The sequence below is a fragment of the Oenanthe melanoleuca genome, chromosome 2, assembly GCF_029582105.1.
Source record: "Oenanthe melanoleuca isolate GR-GAL-2019-014 chromosome 2, OMel1.0, whole genome shotgun sequence".
NCBI classification, from domain to species: Eukaryota; Metazoa; Chordata; class Aves; order Passeriformes; family Muscicapidae; genus Oenanthe; species Oenanthe melanoleuca.
The window spans coordinates 46,614,948-46,637,229 of NC_079335.1; the positions used below are offsets into that span (position 1 = coordinate 46,614,948).

Sequence of the window (22,282 nt, forward strand, 5' to 3'; positions counted from 1 at the left end):
AGGAGGATGCCAGCAGGCACTCAAAGCTTCTGCCATGCAGCAGTTACCTCTGTAGTGGGTAACATTCTGATATTTGCCTACTCAGGGAACCTGGGTGACACCATTTAGCTATGGTGTGAAGGGCAAGCAAAACAATGATAGTCCTCACAGGGCACGGGCTCAGTTCCCCAGCCTTTCAGCACAAAAACCTCACATGTGCCCATGAGGAGCCTGTGTTGGTAGGTGGAAGCCCTCATTTTACACATCATCAGAAGGTGTAGTGAAGGGAGTTGCAGGAAAATCACACAGTGCCTACTTAGGTAGGCAGAGTAGGCACTTCAGCTGGAGACCTTCCTTGCAGCCATCAGACATGCCACCTGTACCAGGTACATTTCCATAGCTTTTAATGTAGTTGGAGACAAAGGAAAAGGCACACTGTACAGAAAAAAAAAAAAAAAAAAAAAATCCTAAAATGATACCCTTTTATTTGTAAAGCTCTGATGAAACAACTTTCCAAATGACGTCCCACTTAAAAACCAATGAAAACCAACCTAACTATGCATCAGTCACACTATACAGATTGCATCCTACATTTTCAAGATGCCTAGATATCTTCTGCAGTATTTACATATGTATCAGTTAGGTAGTACAGTTTCATTGCAATTTGTTTCTTTCCACCACACACTTATTCAATGGCAAAAAACCCCCTTGGGGATGCATTGGCATTTTTGTACGACACTTTGGAGCAAATGGCTAGGGCAATTTTCCTGAGAGAAGGCTTGTTCTTTGAAACTCTTGCTTTAACAACTGGAAATACAGAAAGTGGATGCATTTTTGTTGCACTAAAAAGCCTAAGGATGCCTAGGTAAGTTTTTTCTTTTAAATTATTTACGTACCATTAAGTTAAAATGTTTACATTCATTCATTCGTATAAAAACCGTTGTTAAATCTTATGCAAATGATTTAACACTGATTGCTGCAACGCAAATTGCACTTCTTTAAAAAAATTATTGTATATATGGAAGAAAAATATCTGATTGCTACCCTGTTTACAAATTTTGACCGACTCTATACAGTTCAGCCAGGAAATACGGACTTTCATAAATCTCAGTCACAGTGTACTTTAAAAGTTATATCGCAGTCTCAAAAAGTGAGTAAATATTTTAAACCAAAAAACACCAATCCCAAAATCTCCTTAACCAGCTGGACCTTGTGGGATTTGTACCAAACGTTGTGATTTCTTCCAGGGACATAGCTGGGCTCTGAAGAGCAGAGCAAGGCACGCTGAAGACGAGAGCACAGGAGGAGAGGTCTGACGGGGCGAAGACATCAAATGTTAAGTGAGAGAAGTCTGTGTCCACTCAAGCTGTAAGCACTTCTGACATTCATTTAAAAGTATCTCACTACCTCTGGTAATTAAAGTCTTTGCTACTCCCTCCCCGACACTGACAACTTCCACCAAATTCATAGGGGAAAAGGTGATGAGAGAGTGAAAACAACTATACAATCAGAAAGGCAGCGCTGTTGGGTAAGTTGAGGATGTATTTCTGGAATCTATCAATAGGCGTGGGTTTATCTCTTCTTTTTTGTCATTGTTTTTTCTTTTTCTTTTCCTTTTTTTTTGTTTTTTTTTTTTTTTGGGGGGGGTGGGGGGGAGTTTTTGAAGGGTTTTTTTGAGAGTGTAAGGCTGCATTAGCTATCCCCGGTGGTCATTTGCTTTGCCTACATTTTTCTTGCATAGATGAGGAACTGGGTGCTTTAGCAAAGCCTCTTTCGGAAGGAGAAAAACACCTCTGCCACCAAGGCTCAAAAACTGTTTGAGAGGAATGGTCTTTGCCAGCACTCTCGCTGCCGCTGCGACCGCTCCGCAGAGGACACTGCGCAGGTGTCTGGGGGCTGCCAGGATCCAGCTTTCCTCGCACCAGGTCACGCCAGAGCCAGGGCACACCAGGGGTCCTGTCTCACAGATGCTGTCACTTCAGCTGTGGAGGTCAGGCTGACTCCTGTGTACAGCCCATCTTGAGCTGAATACTTGAGGCTGCTGCTTTCGGGGCTGGTGCTCTCTCCCGGGCCGGCCATCACTGACGAGCTCGCCTGCAGGGAGGGGAAGAGCAAAGAGAGATTCATTGAGCAGGTGAGCTTTGCACACACTGGGGTGTGAGTGAGAGCACGCAGCCATCATCACAGGATTTCTGTTCAAAAACAGGGTTTGCCCTCTACTTGCCTCTGTGCCTTGAAATCCTGAGAAAAAAATGCCTCAGCATGGGCTCAGTCGCCCAGCCCTGCTGATGGGAGTGATGTCTGTGTTTGGAGAGGTGGAAACAAAACAGTGTGATGTGCAGAAAACTTGGCAATCAGCTCATGATGAAGAAGGAAATGTGCATGTGTCCCACTGCCCCCTACTGAAGAGACACAGGTGACAACATCATAAAATGTGATCTGGGAGTAGTGGCAGCTCTAGTTTTTCCTCCCCACGGGAGAAGCCAAATACATCCCAATTCTCAAGGAGCAGATATGGACCACCTCCTGGAATGCAGATTTCTTTGGGCTCTTCAGCCCTTGAAATGCTTAAAATAATTCCTGACCATTCAGAACGCCAGCCAAAACCACTTTATCCCTGTAGGACTGGCCACTAAAGGAGATTCTCTTTCAATCTCCAGTGGAGAAATACTGTGCCTTCGAAGCAGGAGCATTTTTGCTCTGCTGCCTGCGCAAGACAACATGCAAGGGAGCCCTGGTAGGCACAGAAATGAACCTCTGAACCACGCTGGAACCAATCCATTTATTTTAACAGAGAAATGGAGAGTTAAAAAGACAAAGGAACAATCATTTTTTCCATGAGGCTGAGCAGATCCGCTAAAGAGGAAAAATTTGCAGTGCCAGACAGAGAAGGGGCAACATTTTCACCTGATAAAGGAAATGTTTAAGAGCTGACTTCATGCAAAATTAACTCTTGGATATGTCAACTTTAAAACCTTAATTTACTTGTTAATGGATAGTTTTTGGTTGAAATTCCTTAAAAAAAAAAAAAAAAAAAAAAAAAAAGAGAAAAATGCTACCCTAAACTGTGACTGCAGAAGCTTCCTGCCTGCTGTTTAAGTACGAAGTATACATATTTAATCATTTTACAAGAGTAGAGCTCTTGGCTCTCCTGGAGCTGTGCCAAGCTAGCAGTCCTGACATAGGAAAAGCAAGGCTTCATTTATTCAAAGTTAATTTCCAAATGGTCTGGTGCAGGGCTTAACCCAGAGAAAACCTCACCTCCTGAAAGAGATGCTCACTGCTAGCAGTCATTTTTGTCTGAAATAACCTGGGCCCCAATATTTTCTTAACCTTTTATTGAAATGATTGACCGCCCCTACTCTTCCACCCAGTCATCAACCCTGATCCCGCTCCATTAGTCACTACCCAGAAATGCAGAGAAGGAAGGAAACAAAAAGAAACTATCTGTCCCCCAAAACCAGCTGAAACAGCTCTAAACCTAAGAAATAAGTTTTACCACTCCCTTGAACATACAGCTGCCAATCAGTGACAACAAGTCTTTGTATCCTCTTATCCTGTGACTGTGTGTGGAGAATTCAGTGAGGCACGTTCCATGCCAACCTCTGTGTACAGTCCTGATCTTGCATCAGCCTAGCCTTTTCAAAACCTTCCTTTTATTTCTAATACCTCAAACAGATTTCTGTTAGAGCAAAAGACATCATTTTTAACAGCTTCAGTCTCCCCACAGTAGAAGAAGAGTTTAAATTAGTGTTGAGCGGTGTTTGCTCAACCTGAGCTAAAAATACTAGGAGCTGCTTTGAAAGGTTCCCATTTGCCCATATTTGCCACTGCTGTTCTGGTAGGCAAATATCTTATCAGCACCTGTTTTTTCCGGGCTTGGAAAGTGTAATTCACCTTTTCCTGATTCAGCCCTACAAAGGTGGGGTGCAGGGACCCACAGTTTCCATATGGGGTTATCAGGTACCCCTCCCTCGGGCACCCCAGATGGGAGGACGTGGAGGCACGTCCTGTTTGAAGGCTGCCCATCCCATCCCATCCCATCCCATCCCATCCCATCCCATCCCATCCCATCCCATCCCTGCCTGTCCAAGGCTGGATCCTGGCTCTGTTGAGCCAGGACGGGCAGGACCCGGGCAGGACTGGAAACCCCACCCCGGTAATGTCATGACAAATCCAGGCAGCTTGGGCAGCTCCCAAAGTGAGACATGGAAAACAAACTTTTGCTCATGAAAAGGACATGACGGGATCACAATTCTGTTCCTGAGCCTCCCTGCCTTTGCTCTTACTTTTCCAGCTTTAAGGGATGAAGGATGACAGAAGTTGCACTTAGTTATTAGAAGACTTTTTTCAGCTGAAATAAATAAGCTGAACAATGCTGATGAAGTCAATGAGGTCTAATTCACAGCTACTGGCTCTATCTATAAAAAGATAGATCTATCTATCTATCTATCTATCTATCTATCTATCTATCTATCTCTATTTTTATTGGTGAATCTGATGATAGCATAGGTAATCAACTGAAGGTCAGCTTCCAGAGGAGTAGACGGATGAAGCCCACTGGGAAAAGCCTGCCTCCCAAACAAGCAGAGAAGTTGTGTTTGTATCTGCAAAGGTTAATCTTTTTACCCAAACCAGGAGGAGCTGGTCATGAGTCAGCCCCCAGGCAGGTTGTCTGTTTAAGAGGTGGCCTTTCTGTAGAGGACCTGCCCACCATGTACAGAGGAAGATCTCTGACAGAGACACAGTGACAGCTAGATGGTACCCAAACCTGCCATCAGCACCCCACTAAAGCTGCTCCAGACCAAAACCAGGCTGCTCAGGCTGAGCTTGACCATACCCAGGGAATGGCAGCAGCAGCTCTGGCTGAAAGACTCTTGCTTTCTTCCACCCACTCCTTCCTGCCCCATCTGCCCACCACAGAGGGAAGGGAGAGTGGAGGGACACCTTCCCCTCTGGCCTTCCCCACAACTCTGCAGCCAAGAGGGAAATGTGCTGGGCAAGGACAGCTGGAGGGGGTGGCAAAGGGCCTTGATCTAGACCTTTGGTCTATCAGAGAGACCTTTGCCTTATCCACTTACCACGTTCAAAATGCTCCATGAATTTTGGACATTACACTAAGTCAGCAATAAGCTGAGTCTCAGCTGAGAATCTCTTCCTCCTCAGTTAGCCTAGTTTACTTTTGCAACACTTCAATGATATCTACAGTCAGTTAAAATACACTTGCAAAGAATTCTTTCACATATGAAGTGTTATGGCAAACTAGTGGAGTCCTTAATTTTCTGGTTTAAGCCTCTCTGCAATAACTTCCATCTTCACAAAGAGAACATTTTCCCAACACTGTTACTCCCTGGAATCCAAAAAGCAAGTCTTGGCACTGCAAAATGACAGCTTTTTTTACTGATGTAACGACCCTCTTAGTACACAGAGTTGTCATTTCTTGCTAGTCCAATTGATCCTTTTGTTTATACTGCAGACGTGTAAGTTTACATGTCTTCTAATCTCTCCTTTGTATTATAGCAACATAAATCTGTGGTTAATACTTCATTAATTTCCTAAGGGAGGCAACTTCCAGCATGGCTTGGAAAACTGATGACCCACTGCTGTCAAGAGCTGTATGAATAACTGGCTTTATTGCTTTGGCAATAAAACAAAACCAAGCAAAAGGTATGTGTCCATATGCATATAGAATTTTGGGATAGAAGCAAAAATACTTTTTCCTTGCTTTTCCCCACTGAAACAAAAAAAGCTGGATTGCTTCCTTCTGTTTGATATAAAAATGAACTGCTCTCTTTTGGATACAAATACACAGAGCAAAGAAAATTACTCAATGTAAAAGAAAAAGAATCAGTGTGTGAAACTGAGTGGGGAGAAGAAAGTAGCATCCCATTTTGTCCAGGAGTTAGGACTGATGCAGAAGAGGTAGGAGACCAAGAAAGATTTAAACTAGAGTCTAGAGGATCAGATCTCCCAGCATACTGCCCTGTCTGCCACGCTCTTTGGTATTTTAGGTTGCCACGTACCTCATGCCTCCTGTTGATCTTATTCCACCTGGTTCAGATAAATATTTACTCATACCAGGACTGAGGCACCGTGTTCCCATTTTCCAGGTGAAAGTCCTACCAACCATGCTGGTGAGCCTTTCTCATGGAAACTCGGTCCCAATGCCTACAGAATGATTCCACACAACTAAGATCTGGCATATTATCATCAGATAATCTGAAGGACCCCTGGACATTCAACTTCCCAATATCCAGGTGGCTAGTATGTTGTTTTAAGGAGTTGAATCTCTGGTTCATCCAGACTCCGGCACATTCTCTATGGAGGCTGATTTCTCCATAGCCAGCATGAAAGCCCTACCAATTTACTGCCTAAACAGGAGCAAACAACGCCACCTCCAACCAGCTCACAAACCTTCTTCTGACAGAAAAAAAGAGAAAGCAAATGCAGGAGAAGCCGTTCATCTAATCCAGCCCCATTTGTCCAGCATTTTGAAGACAGTTAAAACTGCATTTTTCTGCACCTCAGTCAGCTCTCTCATTTCCCACCCTACAAAACTGAAGAGCTAGTCCTGAACCACTTCTCAAGGTAAATCTCCAAGAGAAGTGAGCACTAGTTTTACCTCCTAAGTTTTTCTGCAGTGTGAGATTATGGTCCTTCTGAGAAAACTACGAACTGGAGGCAAAGGACACAGGAGAGTCTTCTGAAAGAAGACTGGTGCTGCTGAGCTTTTTCTGACATCAGTTGCGGCTCAAGGAGCCTCCATGTCCTGCCATAAAAAGCAGATTTTACAGCAGGTTTCATACTGCCTTTATCCTAATAAGGGAATAAAGTCCTTCTGGTTATCACATTTGTTGGAGCCCCTGCATGGTAATGGATGGGTTTGCACAGCAGATCATGCTCTTCGTTTAGCAATTTATTTGGTGGAGCTTCTCCCTGTACAGTTTCAGCAGCATCAAAGGGAGAGCAGGTATAGATGCAGATGCAGGCAAACCTTCACATCTTCTTTTTATGGGGACATAAGGCAACTTCATATATCATGCAGCTGGACCCTTTCCATATTAGTAACACAGGACACCCAGTACTTATACTGCTTAGGAAAACAGAAATAGGCCTAAATCCTAGATCCAGATGTGAATTTGGCAAATAGCCCCTTTATGATGGGACAACGAAATATCTCCGATCCAAACACTTCTACATTTTGGGATGTTTGAAATCAACTTTGCCCCCACAGCAATTCATTAATCGTATCTCTCAAATGTTTAAACTTCAGCTAGAACATAAAATCAACATTTAAGTTTCTTGCTAATTTGTCTCAGAATTGGCATCATATAAGATTCCCTTCATGAAATGGATAGTCTCAAAGACATTGCCAAGAGTAATTGCTGCCCTCCTCTTTTTCTGCCCTCCCTTCTTTATTTTACTTTGAAAGAGATAAAGAAAGGTAGGGCAAAAAGTGAATGTTACTGACACAGTTGAATTCTGCTGAATTTCATTTCCATTAGATTTCTACATAACTGGAAACCTTTTTGGCAGCATCCCACAAAAGACATAATAAATTGCTTTTGTACCAGTAGAGGAATTCGTTTTCTCTGTTTCATTTAGCAACAACATTGCTGTGAATTTCACACAACAGTTTCTAAAACGTCATCAGATTTCTCTGCCTAATGTCAATTTGGCATTTTCCCCCTCTTCACAGAATAAAGGCTAGAGAAGCAAAAACAGAGCAAAACAAAAACAAGTTGTCATGCCCATTGTGTAATGCATGGGGAACGAGCCAGGTTTGTCATTCAAGCAGGTGCCTGTTTTTCGGCAACATCACCAGCACCACTGTCAAGAATCAACATTAAAGTGACCAAAGATTATGGAGCTTGGATTCATCCATCTGAGAGTTTGTTTTTTCCCCTTCTGACACAAGCTGAAGAAGTTTATTCTCCTTGTGCAAAGCCATTGCCTATTCTAGAAATAATTGCAAACCTTTGATCTATCAATGGATCAACTCAAAAGAAAGAATAAAAAATAATCAAGGAGAACAGAAGTCTAACAGAGCATATTTGCTTCAGCATGTGATCAGGTTACAGACTGCCTTGCTCTAAAATGCTCACTTAATAGCCTAAATGGGCTTTATGAGAGCTCAGTCCCTTCTGTAGGATTTATATCCTGTAGAAATTATTTTGTGTCCTTTGCAGCTAGTGATCAGGTTCCCAAACTATGCTTGGGACAATGGGAGCAAGTTTTAACAGCCACCCTTTCTACTTTAAACTTACAATCTCCCAAGTCCTCATCCTTTTGAATTACAGATGTTGGGCAAAGCCAGGAGCCTGAGTGAAGGATGCGACCGTGCCAGTGACGTATCCTGACAACTGCTCCCCTGCAAATCCTCCTTTCATTTACATACATCTGGGACTGGGGCACAGGGGGTGGGAGATCAGTAGCCCTTCACATAATTTGGCATGGAGTCAGAGGGATGCCCATACGTCTGGTTGCTGCTGCAACTTCCTCTCTCCAGCACATGTCACAGCCCCTCTCCATCACTTCCTTTCATTGAAATTTTTCACAAGGGGGTATTTGCAAGTGCTTTGCATATGCAAGGCACATCTGATCAAATCATGGTGGGGAAAAGGTTATACAGTTGTTACCATGCTGCCTGCTGGATATAAGGGGACAGATTTTCCCAGCTGTTGTGCAGGTGTCCTCTCCCGATCTACTATGGAAAAATCATTTGGGAATGCCATCATGTAACTAAAAGCAGCCTCAGGGTTCCTCCTGGGAATTGCTCCTAGTGGTAAAAGCTCTCAAGGAATCTTTTAGCCCTCAATTCCCTCTTCTCTGGTGCCCACACAACTCCATCTGGAAAAACCATATTAAAAATGGTACTACTAAAATTATAACATAAAGATTATTAATAACATGTTTGATGTGCCCTTCTAGGGAGAAATACCACAGAAAGGAAGCCAGGTTTGAGCCAGCCAAGAAGGCAGCAGCATAGTGGAAATGCTATCTCGTCTATATGGCCTCTTCTTCCCCAAGCAGCACACAGCTGGGTTGCTTCAGTTCCATCTGGGATTGTGCTTCCATTTCTATCCATTACATATATCTCACCACATTGCTCAGCATCACTAGTGCTGCTCCAGGTAACACAAGGAAAATTTAAGGAAAATTTGTCTACATTTTTTCCTTTGCAAATATCAAGGGAGAGCCTAAAACAGTGCGTAGTAGATCCTTGGGGGAGTTTGAAAACCAATTCTGAAACTGCAACAGTTCACTTTTCAGTTAGCATTTCTCTTTTTTTTAATGTGATCTGTTTATTTTACTGGATTGACTGGGTTTTCTCAAGTCAAAGACAAGCCTTTTTAGTACTATCCTGGTCTCACAGGATCCAAACCCAAAACCCACTGCCTCTGAAAATGGGTGGCCCTGTCAGTCCACAAACAATCGCATTTGCTAAAAAATGGGTTTTTCTTCCCCTTGTACAATGAAACTTTGTACATCAGAAATTAAACTATTGAAAGGAATTTGGATGTTGTGAACACTAAGATCTGTTATAAACAATGTCTTCTTTTCATTAATAAAGGACTAAAGAAAGCCACATTAAGAAAGTTTCTCAAAGAAATGATGTAGCAGATTAAGGGATACAGAAGGCTGAGAAGTGAGTGTGGATATGAATAGGTACAGCCAAGGGGTTAGGAATTTATCTACACTAAGCTTCACAACTTTAGCAGTAGTATTTATCACACATGCTGAGTGAAGAAAGGAAGTTTGAGATGGTTGGAATACATGCTGTAAAATAAGGATCAAAAACTAAAGCAAGGGAGGATCAGCACTCCTCGGATGCTTCTTTGGAGCTTGGTGCTGCCACATGCTGAGCATCTGGCCCCTGAAGAACCCTCTGCAGGCAGAGCTGGACCCCCATGCACTGCAATCAGAAGGGTGCTCCAGCCTGGTTTCAGCTGGGTTTGGATCAGAGTTTAATTGCACATTTTTCTTTAAAACAAAAGTCTTGATGATTTACTTCGTACAGCAGGATAATGTTTTTTCTGGGTTTTACCCGTTGGGATAAGGCATACAAATGTGTTTGCACACACATACATATATGTATATGTATATGTATATGTATATGTATATGTATATGTATATGTATATGTATATGTATATGTATATGTATATGTATATGTATATGTATATGTATATGTACACACACATTTAGATATATATATATAGCACTGTTTCTTGAAAGGATCAGTTGGGCATGTTTTATTGTCTTCTGCCCAAAAGAAAACCTTTGAAATGAAAGAACCTGAATATTTAAAAACAAAATGTGTGCGGTTAAGCTGCGGCTAGCAGTCATAAAAATTGTATAGATCTTAATCAAGAAGATTTGCAAAGTACATCGTTCTTGTCGTTCTGTTTACAGCTATATGTAATATCCTCGGAAAATCTTGTTCTAGTATCAGCTAACAAAACTGGAAAGTTTGTTTAGATTATTGTTCTGCTAGATAAGATAAAAGCTGTGATAACATTGCCCAGTGATCAGCCTGCTTGCAGATACAGACACTTACCCCAGAGGCTGCAGTCTGTGCACCAGGAGAAGCAGTTTTGCTACAGTCATCTGAATTAGTAGAAGATGTGGATGTCGGAGTCATAGGAACTGCAGTAGTACTGTTACCTGGAAGATTGGGAATTGGTATTAAAAATAAATATTTTCCAGACAGAGAACAAACAAACAAACAAAAAACAACTACAAACTATTGCAGCTACACTTTCTTGTATTTTATATTTACCCGAGCATGCCTTTGATTTATTTATATTCTTAGGTTTTCGCTTCCTTGTCTGAATTCCTTCTTTTTTCATAGCAAGAGGCCGAGGAACCTGAAAAAAATAAATTTCCAATCACAGAGTTGCACATGTACTCTAATAATAAAAATCAAAATACACTGGAAGACCAGATGTAATGTTGCAAGTGCCTGCATAGCAAGTCAATTTTTTTCTGTGTCACAGTACTAATTCTAAAAAATGCTTGCATTTTATTTGGGCAAAACAACAGTTTGATTCAAGGGAAGTTGTAGCTGAATTAAGAAAGTAGGAAAACTTTTTTATTGCTATGCAAACTTGATAGCTTTTTCAACTCCTCAATTAATCCACAGGAAAACAGCACGGAATTCGGGAAAATCAGCATCATTTGGCAAAAAGCCATAAGAAATTAAACTGGATGGGGTATATCTAATCCTTGATTTATTGTTCCAGTCAGTTAGGAATTATCTCCAGTGCCTGATTCTGGAAAGAAAAATTGTATATAAGAAAAAAAATCATCCTCATCCTGTAGACCAGCTATGCAAACCAGAGGAAATCACGAGGAAACATCTTAGGGCAGAAGCTTTAGAATAGAAGAATTGACTTAGCATATGTTCCTACAAGCAGCTCTGCCCATAATACAGCTTTATGATATCTAAATTTATAGGGATACATTTATATTTAAATGTCCTCAATAACAATTTTTGTGTTCATCACAATGATAATCACGCTACAAAAACACTGGTTTAAAACATATTTTAACATGAATTTGAGGAAAGACAGTCCATGTGTTTTCTATAATTATAATACTTAAACCTGTGATATAATTTACATTTTACTGAAGGGTAGACCACATCTCAATCATTCCTAATGTCCTTGCTCTTTAAACACTTATGCTTGACTGTAACACAATCCAAAGGGCTCTCACCCAAAACACGTTCCATCACATTCAGGACAGAGCTTTTTTTTACTCTATTATTGCCCAATGAAGGCTAAAATTGCATTTAAAGTTTTTCTGCCATAGCTATGTCTTGAATTCCACTCAAAGTTTTGCTGGCATAGCTGTGTCTGTCCATGAAAAACTGTCTCATTAAAGGTCTACGGATTTTTTTCCCCACTAAAGAGCTGGTTTAAATCCCAGTGGCAAAAACACCATTGCTTCTCATCTAGAGGTGGTTTCTTTATACAGATCTGTTGGGAGAGCTACAGTAGCAAACACATAACTAGTCAAAAGCATAACAAGCCAAGGTGGTACCACCATTTTGTAACATCACACATTTTTCTGTTTCTCTATGCATTTCGCTCGTTGTTTTTTTGAGGACCGCCCTTTTCCCAAGGCAGCATCAGAGCTGGCAGGGGATCTCCCTTGGTGAAGCAGCCACTCACCCCATGGAGCTTCATGTAGAGGCCACAGGCATTGCAGACGGGCTCGCCCTCGGCGTTCCTGCGCCACAGCGTGGTGGTCGTGGTGTGGCAGTTGGCACAGGACAAGCCCATCCGCCGCGACGAAGGCTGGAGGCAAGCACAGGCAAACACGGGCATGAACAGGTGGGCAGGAGAGAGTGATTTATGTCTTTATGGTTCGTAAAAAGTCCTTCAACACATGGCGGGGATGGTAGGTGCTTTTTTTTATAGTATCTGTCAGCAGCAGCCCAGAATTAGAACAGAATTATCCTCATATCATAGAGCGGAAAGATGGTGTGAAGAGGAATGTCTTTCTACCCTGGGCAGTCACAGCAGAGGCAAAATTCTTATTTGGGAGCTGGTGACCAGGAGAAGTCTTTTCAGACCACCAGGCACCAGTTCTTTTTCCAGCAGGACAGCTAGGAAATATCTCCACTGCAGCTCCATCGAGCTGAAGAGAAGGCACATCAATCCTGTGACGCCTCTCCAGACAGTTCAATGCCCTCTCCCCTGTGTGGTGGGTGAAGAGGCAGCTCTGATCCTGCCACTGATACTCCTGACTCATCGGAAAAATCAGAGACTTTAATCACCTGCCCTCCATGGCACTACATCTGGGGAAAACTTTCCTGGTCATCCCAGGGGTAACACATACAACAGCATTATTTTCAAAAAAAGATCTTTTTATCATCACTCCTTTTATCTTCAATAAAAAAAAAAGCAATAAGCCTTGGGAGCGTGTTTTACAGAGCAGAGCCTCCCTTGGCCAGCAGAAAAGTTGGTGGGTGACAACAAGGTTCCCACTGCAAACAAGCCATTTATGACACTTTTCCGTGGAGTTTGGAGCCAAGATGAAGCAACTCTGTATCAGAAATAACCGTATAACCCAAAGCTTTATGGCCACAGGCTGTATATCATAAGTGAAGGCAGTCCTCATAAACATGTGAAATGAAGGTGAATGGGTTATAAAAGTCCCTGTAACAAGTGATCTCTTTTACGTTCTTCACAAGCAAAGAATTCCAGCTACATCATAAATCTAGTCTTTTTCAAAGTATCGCATTGTCAAAAAAATATAAAAAAAATCTGTGCCTAGCTCTGTCTGGCAGCTGAACAAGTTTACACGGAGAAGTCAGTTTTAGAGGATTGCATTAATCTTATTCTGACTATAAAGTGCCCATAACTGAAATTACTAACTTAAGGGTACAATGCCCTTCCTCTTGAGTCATTTACTGCTGGGTTGTTAGACGTAACTGGGTCACCCTTGATACCACAGGGCTGCCTGCCACTGGGAAAACTGATACAAATGTTTGGAAAATGAAGAATATACCAGAGAATATACCAGAGTTTTTTTAATATTGTCTGTTTAAAAGTCTTTAGCAGTAAGCTGTGATTTTACACCAGAGCTCAGAAAGAGCTCCAGATTAAATACAAATTTTGTAATCTTGAATCAGTAATCCATTATTAGCTGCACAGGAAAAAAAAAAAAAAAAAGCAAACCACCCAGCCAAGTGTTATATAGGCTGAAGTACAAAAATATAATTTTTATTCTTAAAAATCCAAGAATCGTGAAAACAGAAGTTTTGACCTATTTATTAAATATGTATGCATACAGTGCTCAAATTGTGCCCTTGACTCAATACGTGTTTTACGTGATTGCATTGAGTAAAAAAAGCTGGTGATAACATATATTCCTCATTTTCTTTCTCTGCAAGTGAAATGCTGTCAGCTGTTTCACTCTTTTAAATCTTTCTCTTTCCTGGTCTAAACCTTCGTACATTTTATTTCAATAGCTTTTTCTTGTTCCTGTATCTAAACAGACATGGAGTTTGGCATGTTTTGAAGCTAAAACGACTTTTCTGATGCAGGAATTTTATCAGAAACTTTGGGGCAATCTAAACATGTTTAGCGTTTTCAAAACATTTTCCCTTCTCACCTACATATTTCCAACTGTATGAACACACAGTCAACGGCTGATTTATAGTGATGGCCAGGGTACTCAGTGGGGATTGTTACACAGAGCTATTTCAGAGTTATTTCACTGAGGTGTCAGACTGAAATCGGGCTCTAGTTTGACTCTGCTTTAGTCTTCTCACCCCCACCCCTCCCTCAAAAAAAGAAAAGAAAAAAAAAAAAGACACAGAAATGCTAGAACTGGATGTCAGCTACTTGAAAATCTGCCTTGGGCCAGGGTGCTACAGCAAGTTGGGCTCTGAGCTTGAGATGATCGGCAGATCTGGCCCCTCTGCTCCATCTGTCCCCTTGTGCCATGAAATTTACTGGACAACCAGCTAGAAAAAAACAAGCACCTAGCAGCAATAAACCTCTGGCTTTAAGTTAAATTAACTCTTTGATTAAAAAAAGGTCTTTAAGCAGAGATGGGTTTGTTCCCAAGCGCTTACTTTCCGCACTGATCATTGTGCGTTTGGGTCTCGTTTCCCCTCGCACCCAGAAGGGCACTAAACTCAAATGGTTGTGAAATAAAGATCAGTAGGTGTTTTAGCCCAAGGAAAACAGGCATGGAGCAAAACAGCTGGCATGATTGAAGGGGGCTTGAAAGGCTGATGGGCTTGATACACTGTCTCTGTACACAAGGGTCCAAACATCAGCTTGGATTATAGTGGTGTGATTTATTGTGGCTCGCTCAGTAACAGCCATTACTGCAGAACATATTCTTTCTGTCTGCTGACCTCCACCCAGATTTGCTAAACATAATGTGCAGTTCCCGCTTGTTAAATTTTCTCCTTGCCTATTCAGTGCCAGCCTAAGTTATAAACAGGGGTTCTGGTTTGTACTATTTATTTCCCCCCCTAGTTTTAGGAGTATATTTTTAGAAAAATTGCCGCTCATTTCTTAGGAGTAAAACAAAACAAAGGCTATTATCATTGTTTAAACAATTGGTTTTCTTTGAATTATATACAAAACTTGCTTACATTCCCAAGGATCGAGCTCTCAGCAAACAAAGCAGGTCTGGAGAAATTCCTAGCCTTCTGAACAAACATTTTCTAACCTTGATTTCTTTTTTTTTTTTTTTTTTTTTTTTTCCCTCTGTGTTGGAAATGTCCAACATCACCAGCACAAATTTCTTCCAAGCCACTGAATCCCCCTCAGAGATGGGGTTCATAACTTGAAAAGCCAGGCTGATCTATGCCTGGTATGCAGTTCATAAGTGGGCAGAGAGAGATTTTACCAGCTCAGAGAGTGGAAGTGGGTATGAAAGTTGTTCCCAAAAGGCTGCCAGCCCTGTCACCCCTCATGGTGACCAGTTTGGCCTGCAAACCTGGGCAGGAGCCCCAGTAGAGATTTGCAGTAAAGAGGATCACCAGGCTAATACACTGATTGCTCTCCCCCATCCTTGCCCCAAATTTCTCCGTGGCTAGCGCTGACTGGGGTCCCTTGGGGTGCACCTCCTCCCGCCCCCCTCCTCCCCTCCCTCCCGACTCACCACTCTCTTTTGGGGCTTGATGAGGGGCCGGCTGAGCCCGTTCATTTTGGTGTAGAGCCCGCAGGCGTTGCACAGGTAGTTGCCGGTGCCGTCCCTCCTCCACAGCGGGGTCTGGATGGAGCCGCAGTTGACGCATTCCCGGCTCTCGGACAGGTCCTCCAGCAGCTCTGGGGGCAGGAGCAGAGGGAAGAGGCGGTAGGAGCAGAGGGGAGAGGCAGCCCTGGAGCCCGATGTAGCCCCGCGCAGCCCCGGCCCCGCCGCACCGAAACGCGGCCCCGGGCGAGGGAGCAACCGGCCCTCCGAAAAGCAATTCCCCGGCAGTGTCGGCGGACACGGGGGATTTCTTTTATAAAATCCCTGGTTTTTTCCTCTTTTTTTTTTTTTTTTTTTTTTTTTTTTTTTTTTTTTTTTTTTTTTCTTTTTTCTTTTTTTCTCCCTATTTATTTAGATGTGCCAGACCCGCTCGGTGCCCGGCGGAGCTCTTGCTCTCCGAGCCGGAGCAAAGGCGCTTTGCCGTGCCCCGTGCCGTGCGCTCCAGTCGGGATTCTACCCTTGGGAAATTCGGCTGGGCTCGGCTCGAGGGGCGAAACCCCCTCTGTGGTTCCCACAGGACGGAAAGCGGGGTGCAGTTCCCATTAGAGGGGAGCAGAGTGGCTGTCAGAATAGCCACTTCCAGAGCACCCTGGAAGCTGGGTATAAGGAGCTGCCGTTTTGCCCAATATTCCCAGGGTCGAAGCCTGCCAAGAACTTTTCTACCCTAATTCTTATTGTAAATAACTCGCAACTGGTAAAGCTTCAAGTTTAGAGGCGGCTTTCGGAGCCCTGGTGGGCCAAGCAGCGGTGGCCAGCGGCTGCTTCGCCTATTTGGTCAAATTAGAGCCGGTTTGAAGGAAACAGAGGAAATGGAAAAATAAGCGGTATTGTGCCTCCTGCTTTCATAGTTACTGAGCGCTGAGAGGGGGGAAAAAAAGGTCTAAATGCACGGAAAGGGAAAAAAAAAAAAAAAAAAAAAAAAAGAAAAGAAAAAAAAAGAAAAGAAAAAAAAAAAAGGAGAGAACCCACCTATAAAAACTAATACTTTCAGTGCAAATCCTTGTTCTGATTCACCTCTCCATATTTCGGGAAGGAGGGAATAAATGCTTATTATACATAGACTATGCCACGTCGTGCAAAAATAATAAAAGGAGATATTTGGATTTTTGCAGCAGCTTTCGAGTCGAGTCTGGGAACGTATGCTTCAGACTCGGAGCTTCGTCATTGACTTTTTATTTCCTCCCTCCGCTACCTGCCTAAATTCATCATTGGGTTATTCTCTTACGTTTCCTTGGACAGCGAAACAGAACTCGTAAAGGTCGTGCAGCTTCGCAGACTGGGCTGCGGTGACACGGGGGGCATTGAGCTGAGAAAGAAAGGCCTTTTGGCCCGCACCACCCAAATAGGTTTCTCTCCTCCCTTCGTTTGCGAATTATTAGGCACTAAAGAGGAACGGGGACACGGCAGAGTCCAGGGAGCACAGTTCAACTTACGTTGTCAGCTCCTAGCTCTTAACACATCGCTAAGACTTATTAATCTTTGCACTAAAAGCACCATTGAAGACTGTAACCAGAAAAAATGCTTAGGACGTCAAGGACATTGGAACTTAAACAGTAATTTGTCTCGGCCGTTTGTTTTATAGCTTTGCCTTCGTGCTTGCAGCAAGAAATTCTGCCGTGACAATATTTTTCGGGCATTTTCAAACATTTTTTTTCCCTTTAGAGAGTGAGTAATACACTTCTTTCCAAAGAAAACAAAATAAAGTTTTAATTTTAGATACTGTTTTAGCATCTCTATGAGTACCGTAAAGAAAGATTTATCAAACTGTCTAATATTTAGCCGTAAACAATACATTTCGGCTACGATTTCCCTACAATTTTGACACTGGACAACGCGTAGCTTCGGCTTTGCTGCCGCGTTTTGCCTCGCAAGAGCAGAAAATTCGCTTGGCCCGGGAGCTCCGAGCTGCTTTGCCCCGCGTTATCCGCGATGCCGCTGCCCTGGCACCCGTCCCTTCCCTCGTGGAAAGGCTCATCCCTATCCCTCCGTCCCCCAGCGATGGTGGGAAGGAGACACAAGGGCGGGAGAGACCCGCTGGAGCAGGGGAAGCTGCTGTGCTCCTCGGCTGCCTCGACACTCCTGCCCCAGCCTCCTCCAGCGCCCGGCTCCTTCACTTCTCTGCTCCTTCTTACTCAGCCCTCTCCTCTCCCTGCCGTGAGATTTTCCAACCCCATGTCTCTCCCGCTAAAATTTAAAAAAATAAAAAAAAAATTTAAAAGCAACAAAAAAGCAGAACTCTTTTCCCCCCTCCATCACTTAGTTTCCCACTATAACTTAAGAAAGTTGAGTTTAAGTCAGCTTTCTTGTTACACATCTTAGGAGATGTGGCTTCTCCTATCACTGTTTCAATTGATTTTCTTTCCCCTGTCATGATATTGAACACCAAGTGAGTGTTTAAATCTACAGGGTGTCATCGAGAGGAGTATTGTGTGTACAGCCTTACAGAAAGACGAAAATCTATGGGGTAATTTTCTGCAACATGGCACAGAAAGAGAAAATCACAGTGTCTATAAAATATATGTACCTGGTGGGTAGTTTATGCTTAAAGTGAATGAATATCAAATCTGTGTGCATACACACATTTACATAATTATGTATATATACATAATATATATATGCATAACATATATGTATAAATATATATACATAGCCACACACACCTCTCTATACACCTCTATTTATTTATGCATAGATTTATTCTAAAGCTGAAGCGGTTGCAATAATCGTTAATCTTTCTACCTCTGACTAAATCATCACAGCTCAAACTCCACTTCTTCTATTGATTTAATGACACCGAGAATCTCCTTAATTAAAACAAAAAAAGAAGGGACACCTCGGAAATGAAAGCAAAACTTCATTTTAGCAGCAGTTTAAAAATTAGGTTTCCTCATTCATATACGAGGTTTTGCTTCACTGGTTTTATTTTTTTAAGAAAGCAGCGAAGCGTTTTGTAGTTGAAATAATCCAAAATGGGTTAAGCAAGCCCCTGAAATTTTCCTCTAAGATACAAGAAGGATTAATTTGCAGTGAATTTGTCACCGTCCAGATGACAGCATTTAGGGAAAGCAGGAATGAACTGATTTGGATAAATTAAAAATTAAGTTTAAACCGGGCAATTCGTTTCGGTTGGTAACCCCGATTGCCATACTCCAAACAACGCCGCTTTTTGGAGGTGCATTTTCCCCCTAACCCAACACAAACGACGGGAGTTACCTCCGCTCCGGAACAGCCACGGTCCCGGCACTGCTGTCCTGCCACCGACCCCGGGCAGCCCGGCCGGGGCGGCCCTCCCGCGGCTCCCCCCGGCAGCCCCGCCGCCCCTCCAGTGGCAGCCCCGGCGTGCGGAGACCCTCCCTGCCCTGCCCGCGGCTCCTACCTGCGCTGGGTGCCCGGACGGGGATGGGGGCGGCCCGGCCCTGCAGGCAGTGCAGCATGGAGTTCTCGAAGGGCGCCGTGGGCCAGGCAGGGGCGAGCTGCGGCCCCACGTAGGACGTGTAGGGCCCCGGGTAGGAGCCATTGAGCGGCCGGGCCAGCGGGCTGTACTGGTCCCTGGCGCCCAGGCTGTTGCTGTAGGCGCCGGGCTCCCGGGAGGCCCCGTTGGCCACCGGCGGGCTTGGGGAATAGGGAAAGCGGCCCGAGGGGTGCGAGCCGCCGCCGCTGCTGTACGAAGGGCTTTCCGCTGCCGGCTGGGACCAGACGGCGTGGCCGCCGCCCGGGTGGCTGGGCTGGGCCGCCCCGCTGCCCTGCAGGTAGGGCAGCGTGGGCAGCATGGAGCCCACGCGGGTGGTGGGCACGTAGACGGGCGAGCTGGCCGTGGAGTGCATGAAGCCGCCCGGAGATCCGTCGTAAGGCGTGGGGCCCTGGGCGGCCGAGATGGCGAGGGTCTGGTACATCTCCTCGGGCTGCTCGGCGCCGAGGGCGCTCAGCTTGGGGCCGCGGCTGGACCAGATCAGCTTGTTGGTTTGGTCTAAGTCCGCGAAGAGCAGGATGTCCTCCCAGCTGGGCCGGCCGGAGGGGTGCGGGGTCCCGAAGTGCACGTAGGGGGCGAGCAGCGACCTGCCCTCGGCGGCGGGGGGCGGCGGCGGCGCCGGCCGGTGGCTGTCGTGGGGCTCCGGCCGAGGAGTCTTGGAGGAGCCGCTTTCACCCTGGGAGCCGGAGGAGGAGGAGGGCGAAGGAGGAGACGGGCGCGGCTCCCTGGTCGCGAAGGGACAGGAGGAAGCGCCGCCGTCCGCAGCGCACCGCTTCACCGCGCACCAGCCGCCTTCAGCCACGGCCATCCAGGTCTCCTTCTAGCCGCTGGGTGTGGATGGGGAAGGGCGAGGAGGGGAGGGGGAGGAGGAGGGGAGGGGGGGGATCGGCAGGGCAGGGCGGGGAGGGAGGACACAAAAGAGCAGGGAAGTGGGGGAGAGAGAAATAATAATAACAAAGTTTGCAAACAGGACAGCTCGTCTCCCTCCCGTAATGAGATTCATCAGGGCTTATCTGGCCCCTCTAAGCGCTTAATCAGTCATGTCGCCTCGGCGCTGTTGTCCCTCGCCCCGGCGGAATGGGATCAGGCAGCCCAGGTCAAGACGAGCCGGGAGACGCCAGTCCCGCGGGGCCAGGGCTGCGGCTCCAGCCCCGCTTTCCGCACGGCGGGAGGGCTGCTCCCCTCTCCCTTCGCATCCCGGGCTGCGGATCTGAACATGAAGCACGCCGGGGCAAAGGTGGGCGTAAGGGCGTGGGGACAGAGGGGAGCGAGGGGGCATTCTTCCCTGTCTCTGCCCTTCCTTGGCTGCGGTCGTTGTTATGATTATTTCAATGAATGAGTCATTTTGACTCGGTTCCACCGAGAAAACAATTAGTAAGGCGATCCCTTTAAGGTTACTTCGCCGGAGAGCGATGTTAGCCCTTCCGCGCATCGCCTCGCTTGTTTGCCTATTTCCAGCCCAAGGTCACGGAAAACAGGAGGAGGAGGAGGAGGGAAAGGCACCCGAGGGACGGGAGATGCGCTCGGGCCGGGCCCGAAGTGTGCGCGGCCGCGGGACACGGACCCAGGCCGGGCGGGACGTGGCTGCCGCAGGGGCCGGATCGGGCCGACAGCCCTGGCTGGGGACTGCCCCGAGCCCAGCACACCTTGCAGGGGTGACACCCGTCCCGAGCCCAGCGGTGTCAGCTCGGAGCTGGCAGCATGAGGAAGGCCGGACAGACAGACATAAAGAGCCCCGTGCCAGCCCCTGGGAGAAGGAGCAGAAAGCGAAAGGGGACACAGAGAAGTGACAGCAAGAGAAGGCGAGACTCTCCGCTTTCAGCCCACCTCGGGACTCTCCAGATAACCACAGGCACAAGAATACAGGACACACACACGCAGAGCCCCCTCGCAGATAGGCACAGAATACGTCTCTCCCTCCTGCGAGATAACTGGGAGATAAGGCTCCGGCAGATAAGAGCTGCAGGCACCGGCATCGGATGTTTGCCCACACAGTCTCCCTCGGGCTCCCCCAGCCAGGGGCAGCGGCCGTCGGCCGCGCTCCCCTCTGAGCGCCCGAGGGCAGAGAGACCGAGAGAAAACCGAGAAAGAACGAGGGAAACCGCGGCGAGGCAAGGAGAGAGAGGGGCCAAACCTGATGCCGGTGTCCCGCATGGGGCCGGGGCGCGGGGCCGCGGCGGGCGGTAAATCCAGTGCGGCGGGGGCGAGCGGCGGCGGCGACTCCGGCGGCGGCGGCCGGCGGCTCATGTATAAAAAGGAGAGAGGAGGCGCCTCTCGCAGCCCTGCCGGAAAACTGCAGGCAGGCGGCCCTGATTGGGCTCGGCCAGCCCTAAACAAACACGGGGCTCCGCAGGGGTGCCAGTCCCGGGGCCAGCCGGGCCGCCGCGGCCCCGGGGGCGGGGGAGGGGGGCACCTGGGGGCGCCCGCAGCCAAGAGGCGACAGACCCCTGCTCGGGGAGCAGGAACGAGCGGAGAGAGCTGGCTCTGCCAGATACCCCAGTCTTTTTTTTTTTTTTTTTTTTTTTTTTTATAATTTAACCCAGAAATAATGCACACTCTTCCCTCCTTCTCGGATAAAATGGGTTTTTTTAATTGTGATTGTTCAACTTCTGTAAGGTTTTTGGTTGTTTTTTTTCCTCCGCGCCTCCTGGCATGTCAGCGAATGTCCCCCGGGAGCAGTCGTGTGTGGGGGGGGATGTGTGCCTGGCTTTCGCCCTAAGCCACCAGGACAGCGTATCCCTCCCTCAAATCTCCTTAGTTTTTGATCGTCAAAATCCGAGCTATCCGAGATGAAAAAATGTGGCTCCTCCTTGAGCTGCCCCAACCTTCAGGTGAAGCCAAAGCAAGCTGTGGGATGTGTCCATCCCAGCAGCTGGCAGTAGGCATTTTTCCTTCGTTTCTTTCTTATTACCCCCCCGCTCCTCAACCCTCTTATCTCAGCTGTGTACAAACTGATATGGTACTTAGCAGGAAAGTGACTGGAAATTAAAATAACTTCGTTCACCAGAGGTTATCAGCTGGATATCTGTCATCATCAGTTTGTACAGAAAGTCATCTGCGGCAAAGGGCTGGACTAGAGCAGAGCCGGGCTCTCGGCAACCGGCAGG

At 45.9% G+C, this 22,282-nt stretch overlaps 2 protein-coding genes across 2 annotated transcripts; one reads left to right on the forward strand and one right to left on the reverse strand.

The window, feature by feature from the left end:
- Nucleotides 1–447: 447 nt before the first annotated feature.
- GATA6 (GATA binding protein 6) lies at nucleotides 448–21,568 on the reverse strand. Its single transcript, XM_056483244.1, has 7 exons — nucleotides 21,310–21,568; nucleotides 19,083–20,002; nucleotides 15,614–15,780; nucleotides 12,157–12,282; nucleotides 10,761–10,848; nucleotides 10,539–10,645; nucleotides 448–2,073 (listed from the first exon to the last, which is right to left on the reverse strand). The coding sequence occupies exons 2-7, from the start codon at nucleotides 19,981–19,983 to the stop codon at nucleotides 1,906–1,908; spliced, it is 1,557 nt and encodes a 518-aa protein (XP_056339219.1). The 5' UTR covers nucleotides 19,984–20,002; nucleotides 21,310–21,568; the 3' UTR covers nucleotides 448–1,905.
- On the forward strand, nucleotides 20,009–21,303 carry LOC130248983 (translation initiation factor IF-2-like). The gene is made up of 2 exons (XM_056483245.1): nucleotides 20,009–20,412; nucleotides 20,634–21,303. The coding sequence occupies exons 1-2, from the start codon at nucleotides 20,253–20,255 to the stop codon at nucleotides 20,963–20,965; spliced, it is 492 nt and encodes a 163-aa protein (XP_056339220.1). The 5' UTR covers nucleotides 20,009–20,252; the 3' UTR covers nucleotides 20,966–21,303.
- Nucleotides 21,569–22,282: the final 714 nt, after the last annotated feature.